A 23,845-nucleotide genomic window follows, 5' to 3' on the forward strand; every position below is an offset into this window, starting at 1 on the left:
TTGAGGGTTGGTCTCCTTCTGCATAACACCATTCAATTGTCCAATAAAAACAAAGATTCTATTATTATTTTTTTCTTGAATTTTTAAAAAAATATTTTTAAATTGTTTCTTTTGCACTTATTTGCTACGTGTGTAGAGTTTTTATTCTATTAATTGGCCTAGTTTTTTTTTTTTTTACTGAGAAATGAAAGATAACCTTAAACAATGAATGTAAAAACTTTGTGACGTAGATATTTTGTATGCTATCAGCGACCTTAAACTACAAAGCTTTATTTGAATCTGTGTCATAAACTATAATTTTTGGAGTGTTATGCCCGTTTAGTTAGTGACCTTTATTTGTGTGTGTTCCAGAACTATGGCTTTAAATAGATTTTTACTAACTTCACTGTTGTTTCATTTACTGTTAAACTTTTGCTTTGGCTTTGTTTCGTATCAACCTGAACAAATTCATCTCTCGTACGGTGGTGAGTTTTTGGAATTGCAACGAAACATAGTATGCATGTTTTTAAACGGCTTAAAGGGTTGTTGAGTTTATTTGGTTAATTGTATATGTAGATGTATTTCTTTTTTTGTTTGTACATTTATATATTTGAGGACAAATTATACCATACCATGTATTCAAGTGTATTCCTTAATTTTTACGGCATGATCCTGGAAAAATTGATCTTATGTTACATGATGCTGTTTTAATTTAGTACATACATCAAAAGATCCTGGCCAAATAAAAACTCAAATATCTCAATACAAACTAATTATGTTAGGTATTGTAGAAAGTTTATCATTCATATTTAACCTACAATTATAATTCATTGTTATATCAAAATTTTTTTTTTATGTCCAGGATCTTTCAACGTATTTAATTAAAACAGCAAGCATCTTGTACCACAGGATTAATATATTAACATTAATATGTTATCAGGATTGTAGTGGTTACTACTGGTCAATGTTACTACTGGTATACAAAAAATAATTTTAATAAAAAATATTCAATTTGCCCATAAATTTTTGGTACTTAACCCTAATCCTAAGTGCTGAGCTAAACAGAAGCTTTTTCAACCTCAGGCTAGCAAATAAAGCAAATAGGCAGCTTTTTCCATAGATAAATTTTTATAAAAATTGCAAATCCACCAAAATGCATGAATGTACCAAATTGGTTTTTCTAAGCCCTCAGTATGATACACTAAATTGCAAACAATATTTAGAAGCAAATACATTGTCCTTATTAAACATCCAAAGCAAATATTTTTTTAAATAAAAGAAAATTAACAAACATCTGTACAACCAATAAACCTTTTTAACAAATACATTAAAGATGCTTAAATAAAAAATAGTTCTATAAACTGATATCAGTATAGCACAGTTGTTTCACAGTTCAAATGTGCAGAGCACACACAGGCCTTTTTTGGTCAATATGAAGCGATGCCAAAAAAATTATTCATTGTCCCAAAAACGTTTCCTGTACCCTGAAAATTTATGTTATGAATGGCTCCTCGACTATGTATTTGATCGCCAATATGCCTTTACTGAAGGAGTGCCCATGTATGACTCATGGCAATTTTTTTTTCTCCTTCAAACTACTGTACTAAACTTAATAAACCAGTTTTGGCAAACTACCAAATGACACAAATAGACTACAACAAAGACCTACTAGCGCAAAATTCTATTAGCACAAATTCAACAGTCGAGGGAGAACCATAGTGATAACCATTCAGTTTCCAATATGGCAAATTAGTGTACACTAACTTTATTAATCTGTGCATCTTCTTTAACTGTGCTTGTATCAATGTACACCATCACCAAATAATTTAATTTCAGCCTTCAGGTAACAATGAAAACCATTAAAAAAGGAAAAGCTTCCATTCGGGTGGGGTAATTAAAAATATCAGTACTGGACCATTCATAACTGACGGTTGTGAAGTTCTGGAAGATCTTGGCAGACATGTGGGTGCAAAAAGCCTTTGCACCCACAGTAAATGGTAGATGTTTGCTGGTACGAAACACATCTTATTCCATTCTGCACCATTTTCCAATATTACTCGTTGCGTCGTGCTCCACATGCAAACGAGGGCATCTCTGCGCCCTGCACAGTCTCAACTCACCGCGATGAATGTCCCCTCCCTCACAAGTGTCTCCCCCCCCTCCTCCCGGTGGGGAACGCAAAAAGAGTTCAATCTGACGTCACAAGGCACCTTCCAAATTTTTACACATCAAATCCATGTTTGTAACCTCTTTAAATAAAAAAATACTTAAAGCAATACTTTTGAAACTGGCTAACTTCATACAAACTATTTTTGTTATTGAAAGTAGCTAACTTAAATAGGTACATTTAAAAGATGCAATTAAGTTAAAAACAGAAATTACAGTGATGTTGGCAACTTTCCAAAAAAAAAAAATAGACAGTTAAAGACGAACCGAGGTTAGGTAGGTATAATTCCGCCTCAGGATCGAGGAATAAACTTGGAACATGTTACAGAACAATTACCCCATGGCTATCTTGGTTGGGTAGATTTTCAGCCAGGTGAAACCTAGACTTTTTTGGATGTGAGAAATGGAGCAGATTTCGTGAGCTTGTTAGTTTTCTCCAGGTACTAACATTTCTCCTTCCCATTCATACTCCAAAGAATGTTCACTTTCATCTTATCACCTTTCATCTGTTCTGTTATATTCTGTTTGATCTTGCAGTCAGGCTTCTTCCAAGAAGCATCCGTCCCCCAACCATCCCAAATTTCCAACATTGTCTCACACAATCTTCTCCTAAATGCCCTTCCCTGATCCTTCTCCTCACCAGTAATGAGGCTCTTGTCACCCTCCAACGTATGCAACTTTACCTTGTGGTTTGTCCTTCCTTTGTAGCATTCTTTCTGTAGCCTACTCTGCAGTTCACTCCATCCCCTCGCCATGCACAACCTTAGACGGGCTTACCAGCCTCTCCAGCGGTCTTCTCTGCTGAGGTTCCTATGCTTCCCTCACGCCCGCTCTACGTCCTGTCGCCCTCCTGCTCCGTCACCTCTGCCTCCAGGAATGTTCCCCAGGTCACAGCCCCGTACTCATTGTTCCAGCCCTGCACGGCCCCTTCGTCACCCTCCCTACGGTGCCCTGCACCCTGTCTTCACCACCGCCGTGTGCCCCGGGTACCCCCCCCCCCCCCCCCCCTCCAGCAACACCCAGTATCTCCCGCCCCTTCCAGCTCGCTTTCCGAGTCACTGTATGAACTATTTCACTGGTCAGCATCTAATGAGAGTTTACAATCTTTAGAACTTGTCTCATTTATTGTTATTACTTCAGCTTGACACAGTCACTCAGTCGCCCACAAACACGCTCATCTGCCCTCAGTCCCCACCCAACACCATTCATCACTATAATAGTAGCCCTGCCATGTCCTGGCCTCCGATGTGCTGTCTCCAACTATCATGTCCATGTCTACAAGACTGTAGGCCACAATTCATGCAGTTATTATCTTTCCGTACCATGGAAACAGCTCCATTCCTGATTTTATGCCAAGAAAAAAAACCCTCTTTGCAGAAAATTATCGTGAAATGGTGATTGTGGAATGTTCCACACTTATACATATGATCTTTTGTTATCCACACAGAACCCTAACCAGCTGCAATAATTGTACACGTCCATTTTCGTGATGGTCTTGGGAACACACGGGCATGTTTCAGACACCCTGTACGAAATAGTCGTCACGTGGTCGACGCTTCACAACACGAGCCTGTCTGTGGTGGAGTACGGGATCGGTGGGCTGATCCTGAGGGCGTCCAACCCGAACATCACGTCCTACCACTACGGCACAGACAAGCTGCAGTTCGTGCACAGGGTGAGGCTGCAGAAGCTCTCTCCCGACAGCAAGTATGGTGAGTGTTCCACTTGCTGCTCTGCACGGCACAGAGTCTCACTTTAGCTACCAGCACTCAGCTATTTGCAAACTTGCACTTCAGTTTATAGCCTAGTTTTAAACTATCCATTTATTACCGGGGACAAGATTATATGGTGAATTGCGATAAAACTGTTTTTGAAATAACACAGAAAAGCATGACATTGCACCATATAACTCCAAAATGCAAAGTAATACAAAGCACCAAAATGCAACTAAAATCGTGAAATCAATCCGTGTTTTTAGCAGAACTTTACTTAAAAACAAAAAATTAAATATTAATGCATGAAATTTATTGAGAGGATGTTGAAACACAGACGGCGGGAAGGCCGTGTGTCGGGGCAGTGGTGGTACCTAGAGCTGGCGTGGTGCTTGCAGAGTACCACTGCGGCAGCGAGCTGGGCTGGTCCGACCTGCTGTGGTTCCGCACGCCCCCGCAGGAGCCTGCCTGGAGCCCCTCGCTCGCCATCTTCGGCGACCTGGGCAACAAGAACGCCGTCTCTCTGTCGCGGCTGCAGGAGGAGACGCAGCGCGGGATGTACGATGCCATCATTCACGCCGGGGACTTTGCCTACGACATGAACTCTGTGAGTCCCTCGCGTGTGGCCGTTAGCTATGCCTGGCAGACACAAGTCTGGTTTTGGCATGTGCTGAGAAGCTAAAGTGTGGAGAAGTTATATGTAGAAGGAGGTCGTAGGGGCGTGAAGCCAGTTCCACTGTGCAGCACTTGCAGGTTTTGTGGTCCGCCGAGTGTGTCTTTCAGCGGCAGCACATCTTTTTTGTCACATTACGTTCAGCTGTGCCAATCTATGGAGTTAAAATAAAAAAAAAGTAAATGGGAGTTTCATATTTGTAAAGTTCATTTGAAACAAAATAATACTCCGTTTCTGCCTTTACAGTTATGCTGCTACTTTGTGACATATGGACCACGTTACATACAAACAGAGAAAATGGAGAAACGGTGGTGATTCCGTAAGTTACGGGCGATGTACGTACTTATTATTTATAACTGGGAAATTGTGTTCAGACTACAGTACAGTAGTTTTTTGTTTTATTCTTGCATTTGTCAGTCTAGTGCATATAAACTAGGTCATCCACAATCACGTGACATCTCTACTTGTAGCCCTTTCTCCACATTTTGTGTGCTTTAATCTCCTATCAAGTTTATTAAAAAAAGTGTGTGGAAATTTCACAGAGAACTATCAAAAATTCTTTTATTTAATTTTAGAGTTTTTTAAAAGTCACTTTATAAGTTGAAAAGCAATGCGTGAAGCCTTAAAAATTAAACTTTTTTTTTGAATGTTTACTTTCTTAAAAACAGCGCAAGCAGTTTTTGTAATTTTTATGCTCATGAAGCAAATATATTTGCTTCCTGGCCTTTCTCTTAGACCGGAATTCCATGACACAAAAAATTGGGGTTTAAGTGTTGAATATGCTACACCTGTATCCTGACCATGTTCCAAGTGCACAAAACTGCTCCCGAACCCTTAGATAGGACACGGCCAGTCTTTTTTTTTTTTTTTAGGAAACAGATTTTGGTGTCGTATCCGTAACCTATCTGTTGCCCAAACTTCCGCGCATGCGCAGAGCGATCTCACTTTTTCTGTGATTTTGTCTAGATGGCGGAGCCGTGTCTGGCACCTTTAACTTGTATGTACCGTATTTACTCGTGTATAGCGCGCCCTCGTGTATAGCGCGCACCACGATTTTTGCAACAAATTCCAAAGAAAAAAAAATTGAAATTTGTTTTCCCATAAATAAAATTTACTAACATTTTGTGGTACCTGATTATTTAAATTGATGTGTGGTGATGCGTCAGGAAAATACTTAAACTCTGCTGTGTAGACGTAAGATAATGAAGCGCTGTATCGTCACAACTGGTACGTGGGCGGGAGGAAGGGAGGCAGGCAGGAATGTGACACGGACTAGATGACTCACCGGTAGCAGCTGCGACGAAGCGAAGGAAGTGGGAGGGGGGACTGGTGTCAACATTCTCTCTCTCTCTCTCTCTCTCTCTCTCTCTCTCTCTTTTATTTTACTAGCTGTAGAGGGGGAGGTCTAAAAATAAACAAGAGACCTGCGAGCTTGCGCGGGCACGTGCGTGTGTGTGTGTGTGTGTGTGTGTGTGTGTGTGTGTGAGAGAGAGAGAGAGAGAGAGAGAGACCAGGTTGTGTGCGTGTGTGTGTGAAAGAGAGGCCTTGTTGCTTGTGCGTATGTGTGGGGGCTGGCTAGAAACGTCACCCGTCACCCGGCAGTTAACAACTTCCACTCCTCCCCGCCTCCCCCACCAAACTTTTTTTTTTCCGTGTATAGCGCGCATCCTTATTTTTTTCCTTTACTTGAGGGGAAAAAAGGGCGCGCTATACACGAGTATATACGGTAATCACTTTCGTGAACAAGTGTATTGGTGTGCCAAACAAAACTTTATTTTAGTGAAACTGTCCTGGAATACATTTTGTACATTTTAATGGCCTCAACAAGAAATAATCACAACTTAAAAAGTGCTTTAGAAAATTAGAATAATACCTTATAGATAGGTAATTCCATAGTTGCTTCCATATTTTCATCATGTCTCCATAACAGGGTGGTAAAGTGCACGGTACAGAATATAAGAGCATGAGTAGAAGCAAGTTCAAAACGTGGCAGAGGAAAGCATTTTTCTTTTATACTTTTTATATAATGTATTATTGCATAATAATTCTGTAAAATAAATTAAATATTATTTATTTAATTGCTATAATAACTTCTAATACATATTGTCACCTAGCTAACAATACAGCCTAATTAACATTTAATTAATTTTACATAAGGGTCAAAAAACTGCTTTTTATTTTTTAGTATGTATGGTGTGATAATGATGTAAAGATATTTTTATTTTAAAACTTTTTGAATATTTTTTTTACTATTTTCTCTTGTATTACTTCAACATGAGCCTACTGCAGTGCCTGCTTTGTGTATTTAGGAGTTTACTTTTTTTGTGCGATTGTGCTGCTATCTTTAGGATTTTTGCGGTAAAAATTGTTTCTGTGGATGCGAAATATCAGCTAGAATGCATTGGAACAAGTTTTTAGCTTCACGAAGGGCACCGTTTATCAAAATGGTTGCCGATCTGTTCTTTGACTGGGATTAAGTTTGGAAACGTGCTGGAATACGGCCCGCGAGATAGGTTATGGTTGTATCCCAACAAGGCAGTGCTCATTCGCTACCTTGCCCGAACATCTTGGAGTATCGCACTAAGTCTATTAGTCTTCAAGGAGCTCTGTTCTTCGTGGCTTCACGCAGCGCTGCATCAGCCTGGTAGAGCCTGGCCTCTCCATGTGTATTACTGTGTACAAGCTTCTTGGTATGTGCTGTTTTTGTTCAGTGACAGATCTTTTTGTCGCCAAGCGTCTGTATTCTGCACACAGTGTACACTTTGTAGCTCTAAAATAAGTATGATCTGGAAAATTATAGTTGCTTTTATATGTTGTATATATCAGTCTGTAATTTATATATGTATCTAGTGATGTTAGCATATAATAATGTTTTTGAAAATAATGATCATTTATAGCAACTAATTTATTTATTTATTTATTTATTTATATAGTGAAGTTGTATTACTTTAGTGTTTCCTTTTAATCACTTGTATTCAGATTTTATAATTCATGCAATAATAGTTTATATCGGGTCGATTGTTTTTAAAAGGCAGTGATTCCTGGTAATACTGTGTTTGGTGACTGGTGTGTGCCAGGAAAACGGGAGAATCGGGGACGAGTTCATGCGTCAGATTGAGCCCGTTGCCGGCTACGTGCCGTACATGACGTGCCCGGGCAATCACGAAGAGGCCAAGTGAGTGTGCCGAGAAATTAATTGGCATGGTTGGCAATACAGTAGACTCCCGATTATCCAGGTAATGACTAGCAAAGGGCTCCACGGATAACCGAAAAAAAAAAACGGTTATGGCAATGTCAAAAAAAATTATAAATTTTTTTTTATCCTGACTATCTAGACAAACACTGCAATACCTGTCCCTTAAAGTTACACCCAAATTCATTCCAGTAAAACGAGCAAACTTATCAGAAAACCACCAGTCAAATGCTTTGTTTTTTCAATAAGAGAGTACCTATTTTAATCAAAATAATTTGTTTTTCAGTCAGGTAAGTGTGCTTGCTGACTTCCATTTTAATCAAGACACTACTTCCGTTAAATTATTTCACAGTACTAATATACGTATGTCTAAACACATTAGAAGTACATACATTCAAATAAATATTGTTACATGTGTGCTAGGAGGCAAGGCTGTGATGCTTGCCAGGTACCTGAGTGGGCCTTCCAGCGAGTCTTGAGTCTGGCTGCTGACGTCACGCATGCCAAGCGTGCCCGGTAGTCTGGCATACCATCCTCATCCGTTCCGCCTCGGACTATTGTCACTGACACTTCTAGCGGCCTGGGAATTCTGCGGGCTTGCAGAGGATGCCTCTGAGCTTGGAGAACGTGAATTGGGGCCATTCTCGATGTTTTGGGCGTCGGGTCAGGATGACGCGACTCGTCACAGCCGCTCTCGTCCGTTCTAGAAGGGCACCAGGGTATATAAGCAGCGACGCCGGCTTCCGCGGGAATTCCAAGAGCCAAGAGCTAGGAGCGTTCCGTGATAGAAGGGACCTGAAATTAAATTTAATAATTCAGATACTGCATTGTTTGCATAATAAGGCTTGGGAATAACATTTCTATGTAGGTGCTACCAACATTTCTGGGTTATAAAATAATTTTATTGATATAGTAGATATATTTCAGTTCTAATAAGAATTTAAAAATCATAGACTTAAAGTTTTTTTTATTATTTTAAAGATTATTTAACCTGTTAACCTATTTCCTGATTACGTTGTTTACTAAATGTGTGTGTGTGTCATGATTTGCCACAAGTGTATCCTAATAGCGTAAGGTAAACCAGCCCTGAAAGCTTCTGGCTTTTCTCTCCAGAGGTGCTGTAGTCATGCAGGATGGCGGAATATAAACGTTTGCGGAACACTTGGGTGTTGTCTGAAATAATTGTGCAACGAAGGAAAGAATAGCTATTGAGAAAAAGCAAAATATTGTTTGTTGATTCGTCATTTTAATTTATTGCATTACTAATTCATTGCATTGTATTTGATGCTACACAAGTGATGTTGCCATTGTGCGTATTTGGAATTAAAACGTTAAAAAAATATTTTTCTTTTAATGGTTTATGAAAGTGAAATATGGCACAGTTAATCTGCGAACCGGATAATCGTGAGTCTACTGTATTTGTATTATCAATTTTTTAGCGGTTTTGAAAATTTGTTTTTCTCTGGTACGTAAGAAATAGCTAGGAATTCCAAAAAATGGTGGACAAATAATTTATGGAGAAGATGAAATGCTACAGTTTTTAAAGTTTCTCATGAATTTTCAACATATTTATTTACATCCCAGTTTTTGTGTAGTAACTAAACGCTAAGTAAATCTTGGGCAAAGAAATAAAATTTTAAGCCACTGTATGTTACTTATATTTTAAACAATGTGTTTTTTTTATTTTACTTATTTGGAAAATTTTTGAAACACTCAAGTGGATATTACTTTTGAAAATGAGAGTAACTGTTTTCATTTATATTTTGATCATGTTTTTGACAACCTGAATATTGGCAAAATGAAGACGACATTGCTTGAAAATGACCAGTGTGCTAGCTGCAAGGAATCTCATTGCAGCACTTGAAATTTTTGTGAATTATTTGTGAATTTTATATATACTCTATATAATACACCTGGATAGAAGACAAAACACCACTGATAGGTTGTTCATTAATCTCCCATTGTTATTTTGACTAAATAAGATGTTAAAGATTCCTTAGAATAAATTCAGGGCTGCTGCTTAACATGCTGAAGAAAAAATCCCTAGTTTCCCCGTACATATTTCGAACTCTTTTTGAATATTTATTTTTTTTGCTTAAGTATAAGGTTAGCATTTAGATTTATAATTTATGAGTAATGTACATAATTTATTGTAAACTAAATGATGCTCATTGTACATGAAGTAGGTATATATTTTTAATGCTGATCTATGACCTAACCTATGATGAACATAATGTTAGCTATATTAAGCCTTTTGTATTTAGGTACACACAAATCACTTGGTGAGTAAGTTTCGGAAGTGATTTTTAGATTAAATAATGAAATCTGAAGCCATACATACAATTAATCAAAAGCAAATTTAATTTTTTTTAATTAAAAAAGTTTTGGAAAAGTGTTAAATTAATATTTAATTTGACCATTCTTGTTTTAAGTGAAGGCCAGGCATCACTTCCATATTCTATGAAAGTTGTAAAACATTCTGGCTGTAAGATTTAAAAAGTCACTTAAGAAAGAAAACCGTGGGGGAGGGGTTCAAGACAGATTGTAAAAATTCAACAAAATACAGAGAATTAACTTAGAAATACGAAACAGACTTCATACTAATCACATCATCGAGATGTACATGCACATTGTCAGATGTTGGGTTACCTGGGGCCACATGAAGGCTTACGAGTTCCGAGTCATCTTCCGAGTACCTAGGGCTGACCCATTGTGTGGAAGGTACCCTTCGAGGTCCTTTTAAAAGTCCAAGTCCACATTGGAGTTAGGACTTGTGGTAGTAGTGTTCGCTTGTGCTGATGCAGTCTCAGACTGGTTCTGTACAGTCGGTGCAACACAACAAAGTTGAGGATGGCAACCTCGTCAGACGACTGATGCAAGCGGAGGATCTCATATCCTAACACAATGAGAGAGGGCATTCGAGGTTCAGACTATTAGTCAAATTGGGTATCGGTCCTGTCAGCTACAGTGTTAGTTGAGTGTGTTTCAGCCCAAATGCTACCGCATGGTAAATGGAGACGTTGAGGAGTGGTCTGCCTGGTGGTTTGCGGACAGCAGGTCTGCTTGCAGCAACTTCTCGGACTACCGGGCGCGCTTCTCGATGCCGGGTGACTCGGAGAGCCTGTGGTACAGCTTCGACATGGGGCCGGTGCACTTTGTGTCGGTGTCAACGGAGGTGTACTACTACGTGGAGTACGGCCTCAAGCTGATCGCCAAGCAGTTCGAGTGGCTGCGGCGGGACCTCGAGGTGAGACATGTTCAACAAGCTTTACATTTGTGTGTGTTTCTTTGACGTGACGTCTAAGAAATCGATGAACGCTGGCTGCACGCACGAAAAAGTGTCCCGTTACGCACATTGTACGCTTGCGCCGCATCTATCTTCCGCTCGGTTGGAACAACCATCGATTTGACTTTTTCGAGGCACTTTAAACTTGAAACGCTCCCATTCGTTTACTACTTTTCCTATCATCGTCCTATCCTTAACAGAATAACACAGATTGGAATAAGTTAAATAGCAAACATGTATAAAAGTTATAGTTAAAATAATCTCTTCGTTAAAGTAATAAACATATATTAATTAATGAGTGCAAATAAAAGTAAATTTATCAATTAAATTGTAGATTTCATTTCACTCCTTCTTTGTATCCATACAAAATAGTGATAATTCAATAAAAATTATTCAATTTTATTCATAAAAGTATGCATGTTATGTTATGACGTTGTCACGTTAAACTAGTGTCCGTAAACCGACTTTACTTATAACCAATTTTTTTTTTGTAAAATGTAGGATCAGCTCGGGAACAAGTTGTACATGCATAGAGGCGTGTGCAAGGGGCTTATCAACACTACTTGGACTGTTCACTGTTGATGATGATGGTTTGGGAAAGTTTTCATGTCTGTTATGTTAGATGGTTTAAAGGTTTCAGGTATACCGTTTTACCTGCACATGAGTCGCACATATTATGCCGATTTTTAGTTTTAAAAATTTTAGTGGCACCATTATGCAAGTAGTTGAATATTAATATTGTTAAATTATTCATGAAAGACGTCATTCACAACATCTGCACAAGAATCAGTGTAAACAAAGGCTGTCTCATATACGTTTCAAACAGACTACACATAACAAGTTCTGGAATAAATGAAAACATTTGCAAGAAACCACTTGCTGCAAGACACTAGTGGTGTGCCATAAAGCCTCTATAAGTAAGTGTGCTGCGATATTGGTAAATGAAAACAATAACTAACATAAAAACTTTATTATATAGTAATGTGAAGTGAATTTTTAACATCACAAATATTAAATACCACACCAGATTAAAAATTGTATTTTTATTATAAAGGGTCTAAAATAAAAATCCAACTTGTTAAAAATAATTCTAATATGTCACTGTGTGGTTGGATATTTGCGCAAGTAACTATCTTATGTTGGGTTTTAATAAATACTACTCCACGTGTCAGTATAATTTGTTAAAGCAAAATATCTCAGCAGTAGCATGAAGCTCCGTAAGCATCGTACATCTGCCGATATGCTGCATTGTGATGACTAGGCGAGGACAGAAAGATCTAAAAATAAACCAGCCAGAGAGAGAGAGAGAGAGAGAGAGAGAGAGTGTGTACGTGTGGCAGTGTTGACGGTTCATCCTCTCATTGTTGTAAATGTCCTGTGAACTTATGCCCTACACCACTAATGTGTGTGTCTTGACAGGTGTTTATGACACAACTGTGCTTAAACATTATATTGTTTATATGTGAAATATCCCATGCTTTCAACTGAAAATTCTGTGACAAAACTACAGACATGTCCATGTGTGGTCCTTTTCAAATACATATAGTATTGCTAATTTATCGACTTCAAAATAATAGCTTAAAAAAGATATTTATTTATAGGAAAATTTTTTTTTGCACATAAAATCTCCAATTGGCATTTCGAGGTTAAAGATCAAAATGGGTCTTGATCTTCTAGCAGCTGGTATATATGCCATTGTTACCCTTCACTACTCGTAAATTGTTCATTTATGGTACTTTTGATAAGGCACCAATGCAGGGAACTAATTTTCAAAGCTTTGTACATATTTATTTTTGAAAGTGTTTGTGTAAGCACTGATGTAGTGAATCAGTCTTGGACGAGCAGCGGATTGGCAACCCTGTACGAGGATTCACCCACTGGCCCTGATGCTGTCCCCAGGAGGCGTCGCTGCCGCACAACCGCAGGGTCCGCCCTTGGATCATCGTGTACGGGCACCGTCCCATGTACTGCTCCAACGACAACCAGGACGACTGCGCGTACTACGAGACTATCACTCGCACGGGCTTGCCGTTCCTCAAGTGGTTCGTACCGTTTACTGTTCTGTGGAGGGAGTGTGTGTCTTTCTGACATTGCGTTTCACTGTTCCTTTCATATTTGGGTTATAAGTCGGAAAAAAAATGCATATTTCCTATCTGTCTGCAGTGGTTCTTTCACGTTGTCCGAAATATTTTCATTATTTCAAAGGGGTTGTTATAATGCTCATTACTGGTTCCTTGTTATTTTTAACCCAAAACCCTAAAACACAAAAATCACATTTTATTAACCTGTTCTAGAATCAAATATATGTATATTTTTTTAATGTAATTCTAAGAAAACGTTACTTTATAAGTGCACGTAAGTCCTGTCCTTGTTGCCAAAATAAGTCTAATCCATCTTCAGTTGCTTCTCGCAGTAAAATGAATGCTAGTAGCTACCCAGTCCTTGCAGCCTCGTGTACCCACAATGTGAGACGTGTCGGCACAAGGAAGAGAATGCAAGGCCGTGACACATGGTGGGAAAGCAGCTGTCTGCCCTCATTCTGACGGCAAGGCTGTTAGCAGTCACCACTGCCATTTCTTGGTTGGTCAAAGCAGCTGCGCTTACTGTGCCGCCACATTCTTTAACACTGGACTGTCTGCTGTCTTGTTCTCGGCAGTCTATCAGTCCAGCATATGAGTTTATCTAGTTTTATTTATTCTGACAGTTAAAAAAAACACAAAACCTTCATTGGGCATTTCTGGGAATTGGGAAATGGTCACAGGTTTGGTGGGGAAGAGGTGGTTAAAAAATGTAGGCTTGTGGAAAGGCTCCAGCTTTTTGATTGGGGGCTTGGAAGGGGTGAGGGGACAGAAGTGCAGCTGTTTCATTGGAGTGTATGTTTTTAAATGCGGAGATTGAAGCTGCTGTTAACACGTGGTTCCTTGTTCGTAGAAACACTGCTCAATCGGCAACGTGACAAGGTAGCAGCAGTGATGGGATCTTACTTTCCAGTTACTGACTCGTTTCCTCTACCGGCGGCGACCTAGGGTATATTACACAGACTGCGGATAGTGCAGTGCTCACAGACATAGTGTGTGGTGCTCTAATCTAATGGAACAAAATAATCTTCATTTCTTTCACTTATTTTTATCTTATTTTTCATTTTTTCCTTTAAAAAACTTCCCTTTATTCAAGAGGATCATTATTCCGTGGTTGTATAGTCGAGTGCTGACTATTGATTACTTATTACTCTACAACCACCTATTTCTTGGAATTTTTTATCTGTTGTGCTTGGGTCTTAAAGAAGGATACATGAAAAATATCAGACTTTGTGTACCTTACTTTACTTTTTTTTTTCAAAATGACTTTTTTTTTTTACTGGGCAGATTTTTATTTCTACAAAAAGTGATGCGTTTTAATATTTTAACATACCCTCATATTTACAGGGTGTCTACTGACCCTGGAAAACCTGGAAAACCTGGAAAAATCAGGGAGTATTGTAATCAGGGAATAATCAGGGAAAAATCAGGGAATTTTGTTAAAAATCAGGGAATTTTTGTTTGGTAGGTTGTAGTTCGCAATACGTTTTTTGTTTATTGATCTGCTTGCATTGACGTAGCATCAAGTGTATCGCATCCCATTATTTTATTTTTGGATGGAAAATAACGAACAGTTCCCACGTCCATTTTCTTTTATTTACCATCGAATTCGGAAGTGGCGTTAAATCACATGATACAAACTGGTTCAAGCTGGTCTGTTATCCTGCTGACGTACGTACTGCAGCATGTGCTTCCCACGTTCGGATTATACCGACAGGTGCATTTAATTTTAAGTATCTATGGATGCCCTCAACGTAATCTGGGCATTTTTGTTAGCTTTGAAAATACATATCACAGACACTTTTGGTGAAGAATCGCCATCGTTGCTAGAAATTGGTAGTTGTGGACTTCATATGGTCCATGGTGCTTTCAAAACTGGAATTTCTGCTATACAATTGGATGTTGTTAGTTTTTTCAGGCACAGTTACTATTTGTTTATGCATGTACCTGCAAGGAGGGCAGATTACATTAGAATAACTGGATAAGAGCTCTTTTCCAAGAAATTTTGTGCAATCAGATGGAATACTGCAGTTGCTGAGCGTGCCATGAAAACTTTACCCCACCTAAAGAAATTTGTTAGTGAAGTTTCTATTTCATCTGTGTCTTTCAGTGTAGTGAAAAGTGCTCTTGAAGATAATCTTCTAGAAGTAAAATTGACATTCTTCTACTCTTTGGCATCAGAGCTGGAATTGTTTCTCACAATGTTCCAAAGTGAAGCACCCATGGCACCTTTTCTCTATGATTAACTGGTAGACAATTTATTAGCTTTGGCAGGAAAGTTTTTGAAATCAGAGGTACTGAAGAGCTTTATGGAGAAACGCAATGTATCTCAATTGGATGTAGATAACCAGGAAAATCTATTGACTGCTAACAATATCAAGTTGGGTTATGCAGTATGCCATGCCATCAAGAAAGAGAAAGTACCAGTAAAGTCTGTCCTGTTACTGAAAAATGATGTTAGGACTTGTCTAAAGGTTATGGTAAAAAAAACATCAAGACAAAAGTCCCCTAAAGTACAAACTTACCAAGGGAATTTCCTGCTTATGTCCGTCTGTGGCTTTAAATTCGGGTGTGAGGAAACAGCATGTGAATTACAATTTAGAATGTTGTCTTCAAAACAAGTGGCTATAAGGACAAGAAGCTGATAACATTGAGTGATCATATCAGTTGGTATGTTCTTCGCAAGATTCTGAAGCACTGTTCTCGTCTTTTTCTTGAGAAGACTGGCGCTTTGATCAATTGTGGATGCTCATCCTTAAGGCACATACAGTAGCTGCCAAAACAGGCCTTCTAAAGTTTGTGAGGATGATGTTGGTACTTTCCAATGGAAATGCATCATTGGAAAGATGATTTTCAGTGAATTCTAATCTGCTGACTGAAAACTTGCAGGAAGAAATACTGATCGCACTAAGACAGATGTATGACTTTGTTCAACATTCTGGAGGTGTAGAGCATGTTGATATCACCAAGTCCATGTTACAGTATATAAGAAATGCTAGTTGTAGGCGTAAGGAAGCCCTGCAAACAAAAAGAAAAGGAAGCTACAGACAAGAAGAAGGCAGATAAAGAAGAGTTGAAGAGGAGATCAAGGCATTGCAGTTGAAGAAGGCTCGTGTGTTGGATTTGGCTCGTTCTGAAGCAAGTGCAATAGACGCAAAAGTTGAGTCACTGCGAAATTGATGGGAGCTTCCTTTTACTTATGTTTTTGCAAAAGTAAGTGTGTGAAATATTTGTAGCAGCATGTTTTATTTGCCATCAATTGAGTCACTTTGGCCACGTCTGGAAGAAGGCTTTTTTTTTTTTTTAATAATTTAAGTGAGTTGAAATATTTTGAAACCCGTCAATGTACTGTTATGTAGTTTTTTCAGTTTTGTGGAATGTCGTAATTGTGTTACAGAAAACCTGGTAAAGTTCAGTTTTAGACCTGGAAAACCTAGAAAAATCAGGGAATTTCATTTACTAGATCTGGTAGACACCCTGTATTTACTAGTTTTTTAATGGGTAAACATTCTGATAGTCACAAATCAGTTGATTTATATTTCCTTATGGTTTATTAAGTGGTAGATACGGATACTTTTATGAATCATTTGTCATGTGATTGCCAAGTGAGCAGCAGGTACAAACGCAGGCATGTGTCACGTGCCATCGTGGGCACAGAAGCGGTTAATGTCGTTACTAGTTACAGTGACAGATGTAAACGGACGCGAGTGAAGGAAGACTGGTGCCGCAGGTTCGGCCTGGAGGACGTGATGTACGAGCACGGCGTGGACCTGATGATCTGGGCGCACGAGCACTCGTACGAGCGGCTGTGGCCCCTGTACGACTACCGCGTGCTGAACGGCAGCTACGAGCGGCCGTACCTGAACCCCGGGGCGCCGGTCCACGTCACCACCGGCTCCGCCGTGAGTTGAGGCCATCTGCTCCTCGTGTCCCACGAGACCGACCCCGAATTGACTTGATGTAAGTTTTTGGACATACGCCATTGCTAAGCACTTTTTCTTCTACAGAAAAAGTGCTAAGCAATGGCGTATGTCCAAAAACTTACATCAAGTCATGCACTCCCATTGCACAAATCTTTCAAAGATAATATCAATCCCGAATTCATGCATTCATGAACGCCTCATTAGTAGGTTTGCCAAACATTCAAATTTTCGAATACAAATACAAATAGTTTATTATTCGTATTCTATTCAACTTAAAAATAACAAAAATTCAACTGTGTACAAATATTTAACATAAGCATACCTCGTCAGTTTGTTGAGGTTAAGTCGTTTGTGCTGTAAATACTCGGTTATGGGACAGCATAATCAAAAACAAGAACAATATTCTGTGTTTTAAACTTGCAACAAGTATACAAAGTTATTTCACTGTTATCTCGTGAAACATTAGCTGAAAAAATTACGTGAACATTTCAAAACGTGGACTATTTGTGACATTTTGAAAATTAAAAAAAGACAACTGTTATTGGTATTCATGTCATCATACATACCAGCTGTACGGAAAACAAAAATTAAATATAAACTACCTTGGATTATATCACAACATACGGACATTCTTCTGTGATAGCCATTAAAATAAGTGAACATGCTAGTTGCAATGACGTAAAAATCTATAGTCACAATCAATCTACCAAAATGTGACACAGTATTAGCTTAATTGCTGTATGTATCTATGATAAAATGAACATTGTGACTCAAAAACAAAATCAACAAACATAAATAATGGCTCCAGATTCCAGAGGAAATGATTAGAAAATGTGTTTGTAATGTTGCAGGATTTAAATACTGTTTATCTGGCTACAGTTAACAAGAAATTCTTTTGAATAAAAATGGTTTAAATATACACAAACTATCTTGCAAATAATCCATTATTATTTTTGTAAACATTCCGATCCATAACTCGGATATGACCTCCATCACTCTGATTTCTGATGAGAATGATTTTGCCAAGGCACCAGAGAAGCCGTAAGGCCTTGTAGCCCAGAGGAATGATGAAGCGAGATGATGCCACAACCGTGACATTGACAAATTAAATATAATTTTGGGATTTGGTACAAGAAAACAACAAATTATTAACTTCATGCAAGTACTTAAATCAGTACAAAAATGTACTACTTTTAAACAATTTTTACAAATTAATAAAACTGGCTTCACAATAGTGATAACAGCTCAACAAACTAGTATTTACATCACTTATGTTTATTTTAGACTTTACTTCAGAATATTTGGAATAAATCAAGAAGAGTAACTGCATTAGCTCTTATCTTTGAAAGATTTGTGCACTGGGAATGCATGACTTGATGTAAGCTTTTGGACATACGCCATTGCTAAGCAATTTTTCTGTAGAAGAAAACTAAAAAATAACCAAAAGACCAAAAACCCAAATTAAGCAAAAAATTGCTGTTGTCAACAGGATATAAACACCACATAATATTCCATAACAGGAATATGGTCAACAAACAAAGAAAAACAAAAAAAAATGGACTAAGCTCGTTGTCAACAAAACATACCCCAATTTTCTGGGACAGACAAATTAACTAAAGTCATTACCTGTAACAATTATCAAACAGCAATTGGACCCCTAATTATTACTATAAAATATTCGATAAAATCTTAAGTAGTTAATAGGTGAATTGTGATAAAACTGAAATAACACCGCAGAGCTAGTCAGTACAACACACAACACCAGAATGTAAGCTACTACACCATTTAGCACCAAAATGTAACCAACACATGAAATAAATTAGCAATTTGACAAAACTTAACCCAAACCACAAAAATTTTATCTTATAATATGGTAAAATCATTGAATGTACATAACTAAAATAAACAATCTAGCACTAAATTTGTACCAAAATATATACCCTGTTTTATTGCATAATTGTCACATGCGCATAATCGTCACACCAATATTTTAGGGCATCAAAATTTGGATAAAAAAAAAAAACTCTTGCATAGTTACTTAAAATTCCTAGAAATTTCCCATTTTTTCCCCTCAAAAATTTAAAAATTAGAAATTCAAAATCCCTCAAAACATTTGCCCTAGAAAAAATAAAAATTCCTATAAGTGGCTTAAGGCTCCTAAAAGCAAGCCGCCGAAATTAACATTTTTGGATTTGTAAAATTAACCTGTACGTTGTAGATTCATAACAATTATAAAATCAGTGAATCAATATTGATGTATCATAATCAATTTGGCTGGTTTGAAGATCAGTTTGCTCTGTGGTAGATGGGAAGATAACAGATGAGTACCTTGTCTTGACTGTGCTGGTGTGGAGCCACTTCGGGGAGTGTGTGTGAAAGGATGTCTGCTTGTGCGGTCCCAGGGTTGTCAAGAGGAACACGACACTTTCAAGAAGGTCCAGCCGCGGTGGTCGGCCTTCCGGAGCGACGACTACGGCTACTCACGCCTCAAGGTCCACAATCGCACCCATCTCTACATGGAGTACGTGTCAGTTGACAAGGTGGGTAGTCTGTGTAACACACAAGAATTCTTTCCTTTGGTTTGAACTGTGGATGGGCCAATTAAATTCCTCAAATCATTAAATACAATCAAATATTTGATACTAGTAAGATTTGATATTCGAGGACAAAGATTCAAAGCCACGTATGGATGTATGAAATTTAGCAAATTCAGAAATTCAACACTGACAAGTTGGAAGTCCTGTTACTGTTCCCCAATATATTTTGTACTTGTATGCAATAATGTAAATTAAATTGTAGGTATTGATTTGGGAAAGTTAGTTCGTGAAGTGAACAACATATTAAGGGTTAAATGTTTGCACCATAGTTAATAGTAGTGTGTAATAGCCGGTCCTGAAACAGGCGCCAGGCGGTGGAGCCGGGAGCCGGTCCGCCATCTTGGATTGTGACATCACGGCGGCCATCTTGGATGGGTGTGACCTTGACCCTGGCGGCCATTTTGAATCCGCCATCTTGGAGCCGCCATCTTGGATAACGTCATTTTGTTTTCTCGAACATTCCAGCATTTTGTTTTCTGCCATTTTGAATTATGACGTCATTGTTGCAATTTCCGTTAATAAACATTAAAAAAAACATACTTTTATGGCATGGAGCTCGGAGTCCTCGGTTCGAACCCGACGAGTGCAAAAAAAAAGACGACCGATCCTTCCTCAATGGTGGCTGCAGGCAGACTGACTCCCCCCATCACTTTTTACCATGCACATAATTATAAAAACTTACAAAACCCACACCAACAACCCCCCCTCCCCCCCCCAAAAAAAATTGAAAAATTATAAAATCATAAAAAATAGTAATATTCATCCCCACCCCACCGCCATATTAATTTTTTAACTTACCCCCACTCCCCCTCCCCCCTATATTTTTTTATCATTTTAAATACCACCTGCAGTGCCCAGGGTACCCTTCAGTTTGCCGCAGCTCACCGACCAGTACCGACCCTGGGAGGTGAGTGACACGAGTTTGTACCTTACGAGTCGAAAAAAAAAAATCATGTGCAAGTGTCTGGGAATCTTGGAAGTCATGGATTGGTTCTGGGAGACGCCAATTTTACAAATTAATATTCAAGAAGCAATCAACGAGATCGTGGTAGGATACGACGGATTCGAAATGGACTGTGTTTGGTATATCGTGGCAACAATCAACGCCGAGGTAAATACAATGTACCAGGATCCGATTGATGTACTCATTAGTGACTTTATATCCACAACAATAATATCATTATGCGAGGAAAGAAGAGCTCTGTGCTAACATACAAGAAATTTATTAATTTGCGTAATATCATATCATCTCTGCTACTGCTGAAGGTGGACCCCCGGAACCGTCACCTAGACTACGACCGTACCCCAACGACCATGTCAGTCAAGGATTTCATCGATGGTCGTCGGAGGGCTTTGGGGCTGCCGTTAGCTCCGCCCTGTGTTCTGGACGTGCTGTGGCCCTCGCGCTACGATCTGCACTTAGCGGAAGTATTGTGGGTAACGTATGACTCTGATCCATGGCAACTGATCGCACCCAACACACACAACGCAGTCCCGGAGCTCCACAACGAGGATCGAACAATGGACCAGCTCTCCAGACGTGATCGAGATGAACGATGGAGGTGAAGCCGACGTCAACGACGACATCTCTCCGTGGACCATGAACGTATGCCAGGACCCTCGCCCATACGAGACGAACAAGTGCTCGATCTTCAACTTGACCGAAGAAAATTACGTTCGTGTACGTGTCGGACTTCAGTGCATTGAATTTAAAGTATACTTTACTTTTTCAGTGCCACGACGGACTTGTTTGCATCATCCATAACCATAACGTACCTATAGTCATGCCGAGACGGGACGCACTTTCGTATATAAGAATATGTTTGTACTGTGTCTGTCTGTTATGATCCAAAGGTAGTTTTTTTTTGTTGGCATTGGCTCTTAGTCACTTCAGTGAGTTTAATTTTTCTACAGAAAATCTGATATTAGAAATATAGCATTCAATTTCTCAATATTAAAATATTCAACAATATCTGAAAGAGCTCTATAAATTAAGGAAAAATTTGGCAATTTTATCTCACATATATTTTTTTCTGTTGCATTTAACATTTGCAACAAAAATAAGCATTGAAAACTTAGTTGTTTCTATATGACTTTATAATTTATACACAAGGTAGGTAGCCATGTTAACAGGACATTGTGTGCTAAATTTTAGTCTGTGTGTTTTTATAAGCATTTATTGACTGTTAATGCTGGAATCATAATAGGGCAATGGACATGAACAATTTTTCTAGTAAATTCTGTTCAACACACCTGTGGCGTCATTGCAACCAAATTTGTAGACGAGATTTTACTGGAATGAATTAAGTTTCTGAATGAATATTAAATTGGTGCATTGGTAATAAAATTATATATATTTTGTTCTTACTTTTTTAGGTTTAACTGAATTCATGCAGAAAATTTTTGAATACCTTTATGTACAATGGACCCCCCCAATAAATACTAAATTTGGATTAAACAAGTTTTTCTCAAACAGCTGAATTAGAACAAACTAGTTGGCATTCATATATGTAGAGAACATGTAATGGCAATAAATGTTTTTAGCTTGTTGCTTGATTCAGTTTTGTGTGTTTAAAAAAAACATGTGCAATATATTTAGAGACAAAATTTAATGTTTTATTTTTATGTTTAGTCCAATTTTATTTTATTTCAAAACAGGAAGAAGATTAGGGAGTTATTGTTTTCATTTAGTAAATCTGTTTTTCTTATTCCACCACCAATAAAATGATATAAAAGAAGTTTGTCTAAAACAGTCACATTCAGATCAATAAAAATTTATTTGTGAGTGAGCATTTGTTGTTTAAAAGAGATGCAAATAGAGATACACAGTAGAAAAAAAAAATAATTTTTCTGATCTCTGCATTTTGAATATTTTGATACAAATTTAATGTATTTTAGAATTTAAAAGATTTTTTTTTTTTTTTTGTATTTTGAATTAATTTTTGGTTAAATGCTGTATAATTTCATGATTTACCATGCATTATGGTGTGATGCAATATTATGACAATTATTTAATCCAGAATTGTATTGTTGGGCACATTTTGTAATCCTGTACCAATTCTTGCCTTTGCCATCATATCGTATTTCTGCGCTGCCAGAGTTTTTAGTTTGCTTATAATTTATTGTGGTCAGTTTTCTAAGGGTTTACATGTCTGTAGAAATTTTTTTCAGAAAAATATCTGAATCACAGAGGCAACTTGATAGCAGACATATTTTTTAAACAGTAATATTAATGTGTATTTAGTTTTTTTCTATAGAACAACTTATTGCAACTTGTTTTAAATACTATTTTACTGTTCATTGATTTGTCTTTGTTATTCCATTTAAAACTTATTGATGTTCGATAATCCAGTGAAATCCATGATCCAGCATGACTGATCCTGAACATGCTGAATTAAAGATATTTCACTATATCTCCTGTCCTGCATGTGTCGCGCTGTTGTATTTCCTGCACAAAAGTGCATCTGTGTGAGTGGCACGTGCGGTATTCAAAGAAAGTTTGCCGTTGAAACTGATCTCTGTTCAAGTTTAATTGATAGAATTACTTTAGTCTTTATCTTTATGTAGTTACCGTGTTTTATCACATAACAGTCGCACATTTTATACTAAAATCAAGTTTAAAAAGAATGGGTGTCATTTTTATGCAAAAACATTTTTTGGTAGGTAAAGCTATTCATAAAAACAAAACCTATTCATGGAAAGTACGTTTATTTAAAAAGTGGAGTGTACAAAAGCACGCCAAACAATTAAAATTAATAAGTCATGCAAGAAAAACCTTTCTTCATCTTTAAATAGAAAAACAAAATCTGTGACCCGAAAGTGAACTTGAACTAACGGATAACTATCGTCGTAGTACACACCACACCAAAAACATCATACAACGTTTACACAAGAGGTTTTTTTTATCCTAATTATGACACCCTAAAATAGCGGTGTGACGATTATGCGATAAAACAGGTTATATGCTTTAATTGTTCATTTAAGTAGGTTACAAAAGAATTTGTAATATTTTGTTTTCTAGTTGGGGGAAGTGACGGACCAGTTCTGGCTAGTGAAGGATACTCATGGCCCCTACGGAACATTCCATCGTCAAGATGCTGGTACAAAATAATAACTTAATTCCTGCAGTGTGCATTCGGAGTAGCCTGAAGTGCACTTTTGTCTTTCGTAAAAAAATTTTTTTAATGCATATTGCTTATTACTTTTTTTAATATACTTATGAAGTTTGTTAAGTTGAA

General features: G+C 37.9%; 1 protein-coding gene across 1 annotated transcript; it reads left to right on the forward strand.

Moving 5' to 3' along the window:
- Window position 1: 1 nt before the first annotated feature.
- Window positions 2-23,845, forward strand: LOC134539396 (acid phosphatase type 7). Its single transcript, XM_063381395.1, has 9 exons — window positions 2-464; window positions 3,666-3,857; window positions 4,256-4,464; window positions 7,608-7,705; window positions 10,793-10,970; window positions 12,909-13,051; window positions 16,818-16,989; window positions 19,413-19,550; window positions 23,629-23,845. Exons 1-9 carry the CDS (start codon window positions 356-358, stop codon window positions 23,716-23,718), a joined length of 1,329 nt encoding a protein of 442 aa, XP_063237465.1. The 5' UTR covers window positions 2-355; the 3' UTR covers window positions 23,719-23,845.

This window comes from Bacillus rossius, chromosome 15 (assembly GCF_032445375.1).
Source record: "Bacillus rossius redtenbacheri isolate Brsri chromosome 15, Brsri_v3, whole genome shotgun sequence".
NCBI classification, from domain to species: domain Eukaryota; kingdom Metazoa; phylum Arthropoda; class Insecta; order Phasmatodea; family Bacillidae; genus Bacillus; species Bacillus rossius.

Bases quoted from the DNA above. Each gene is read 5' to 3' on its own strand.
- LOC134539396 (XM_063381395.1), top strand. From the start codon at position 356: ATGGCTTTAAATAGATTTTTACTAACTTCACTGTTGTTTCATTTACTG. The intron at 3,858-4,255 runs GTGAGTGTTCCA...TGGTGCTTGCAG, and splicing joins CTCTCCCGACAGCAAGTATG to AGTACCACTGCGGCAGCGAG. The intron at 7,706-10,792 runs GTGAGTGTGCCG...GTCTGCTTGCAG, and splicing joins GGCAATCACGAAGAGGCCAA to CAACTTCTCGGACTACCGGG.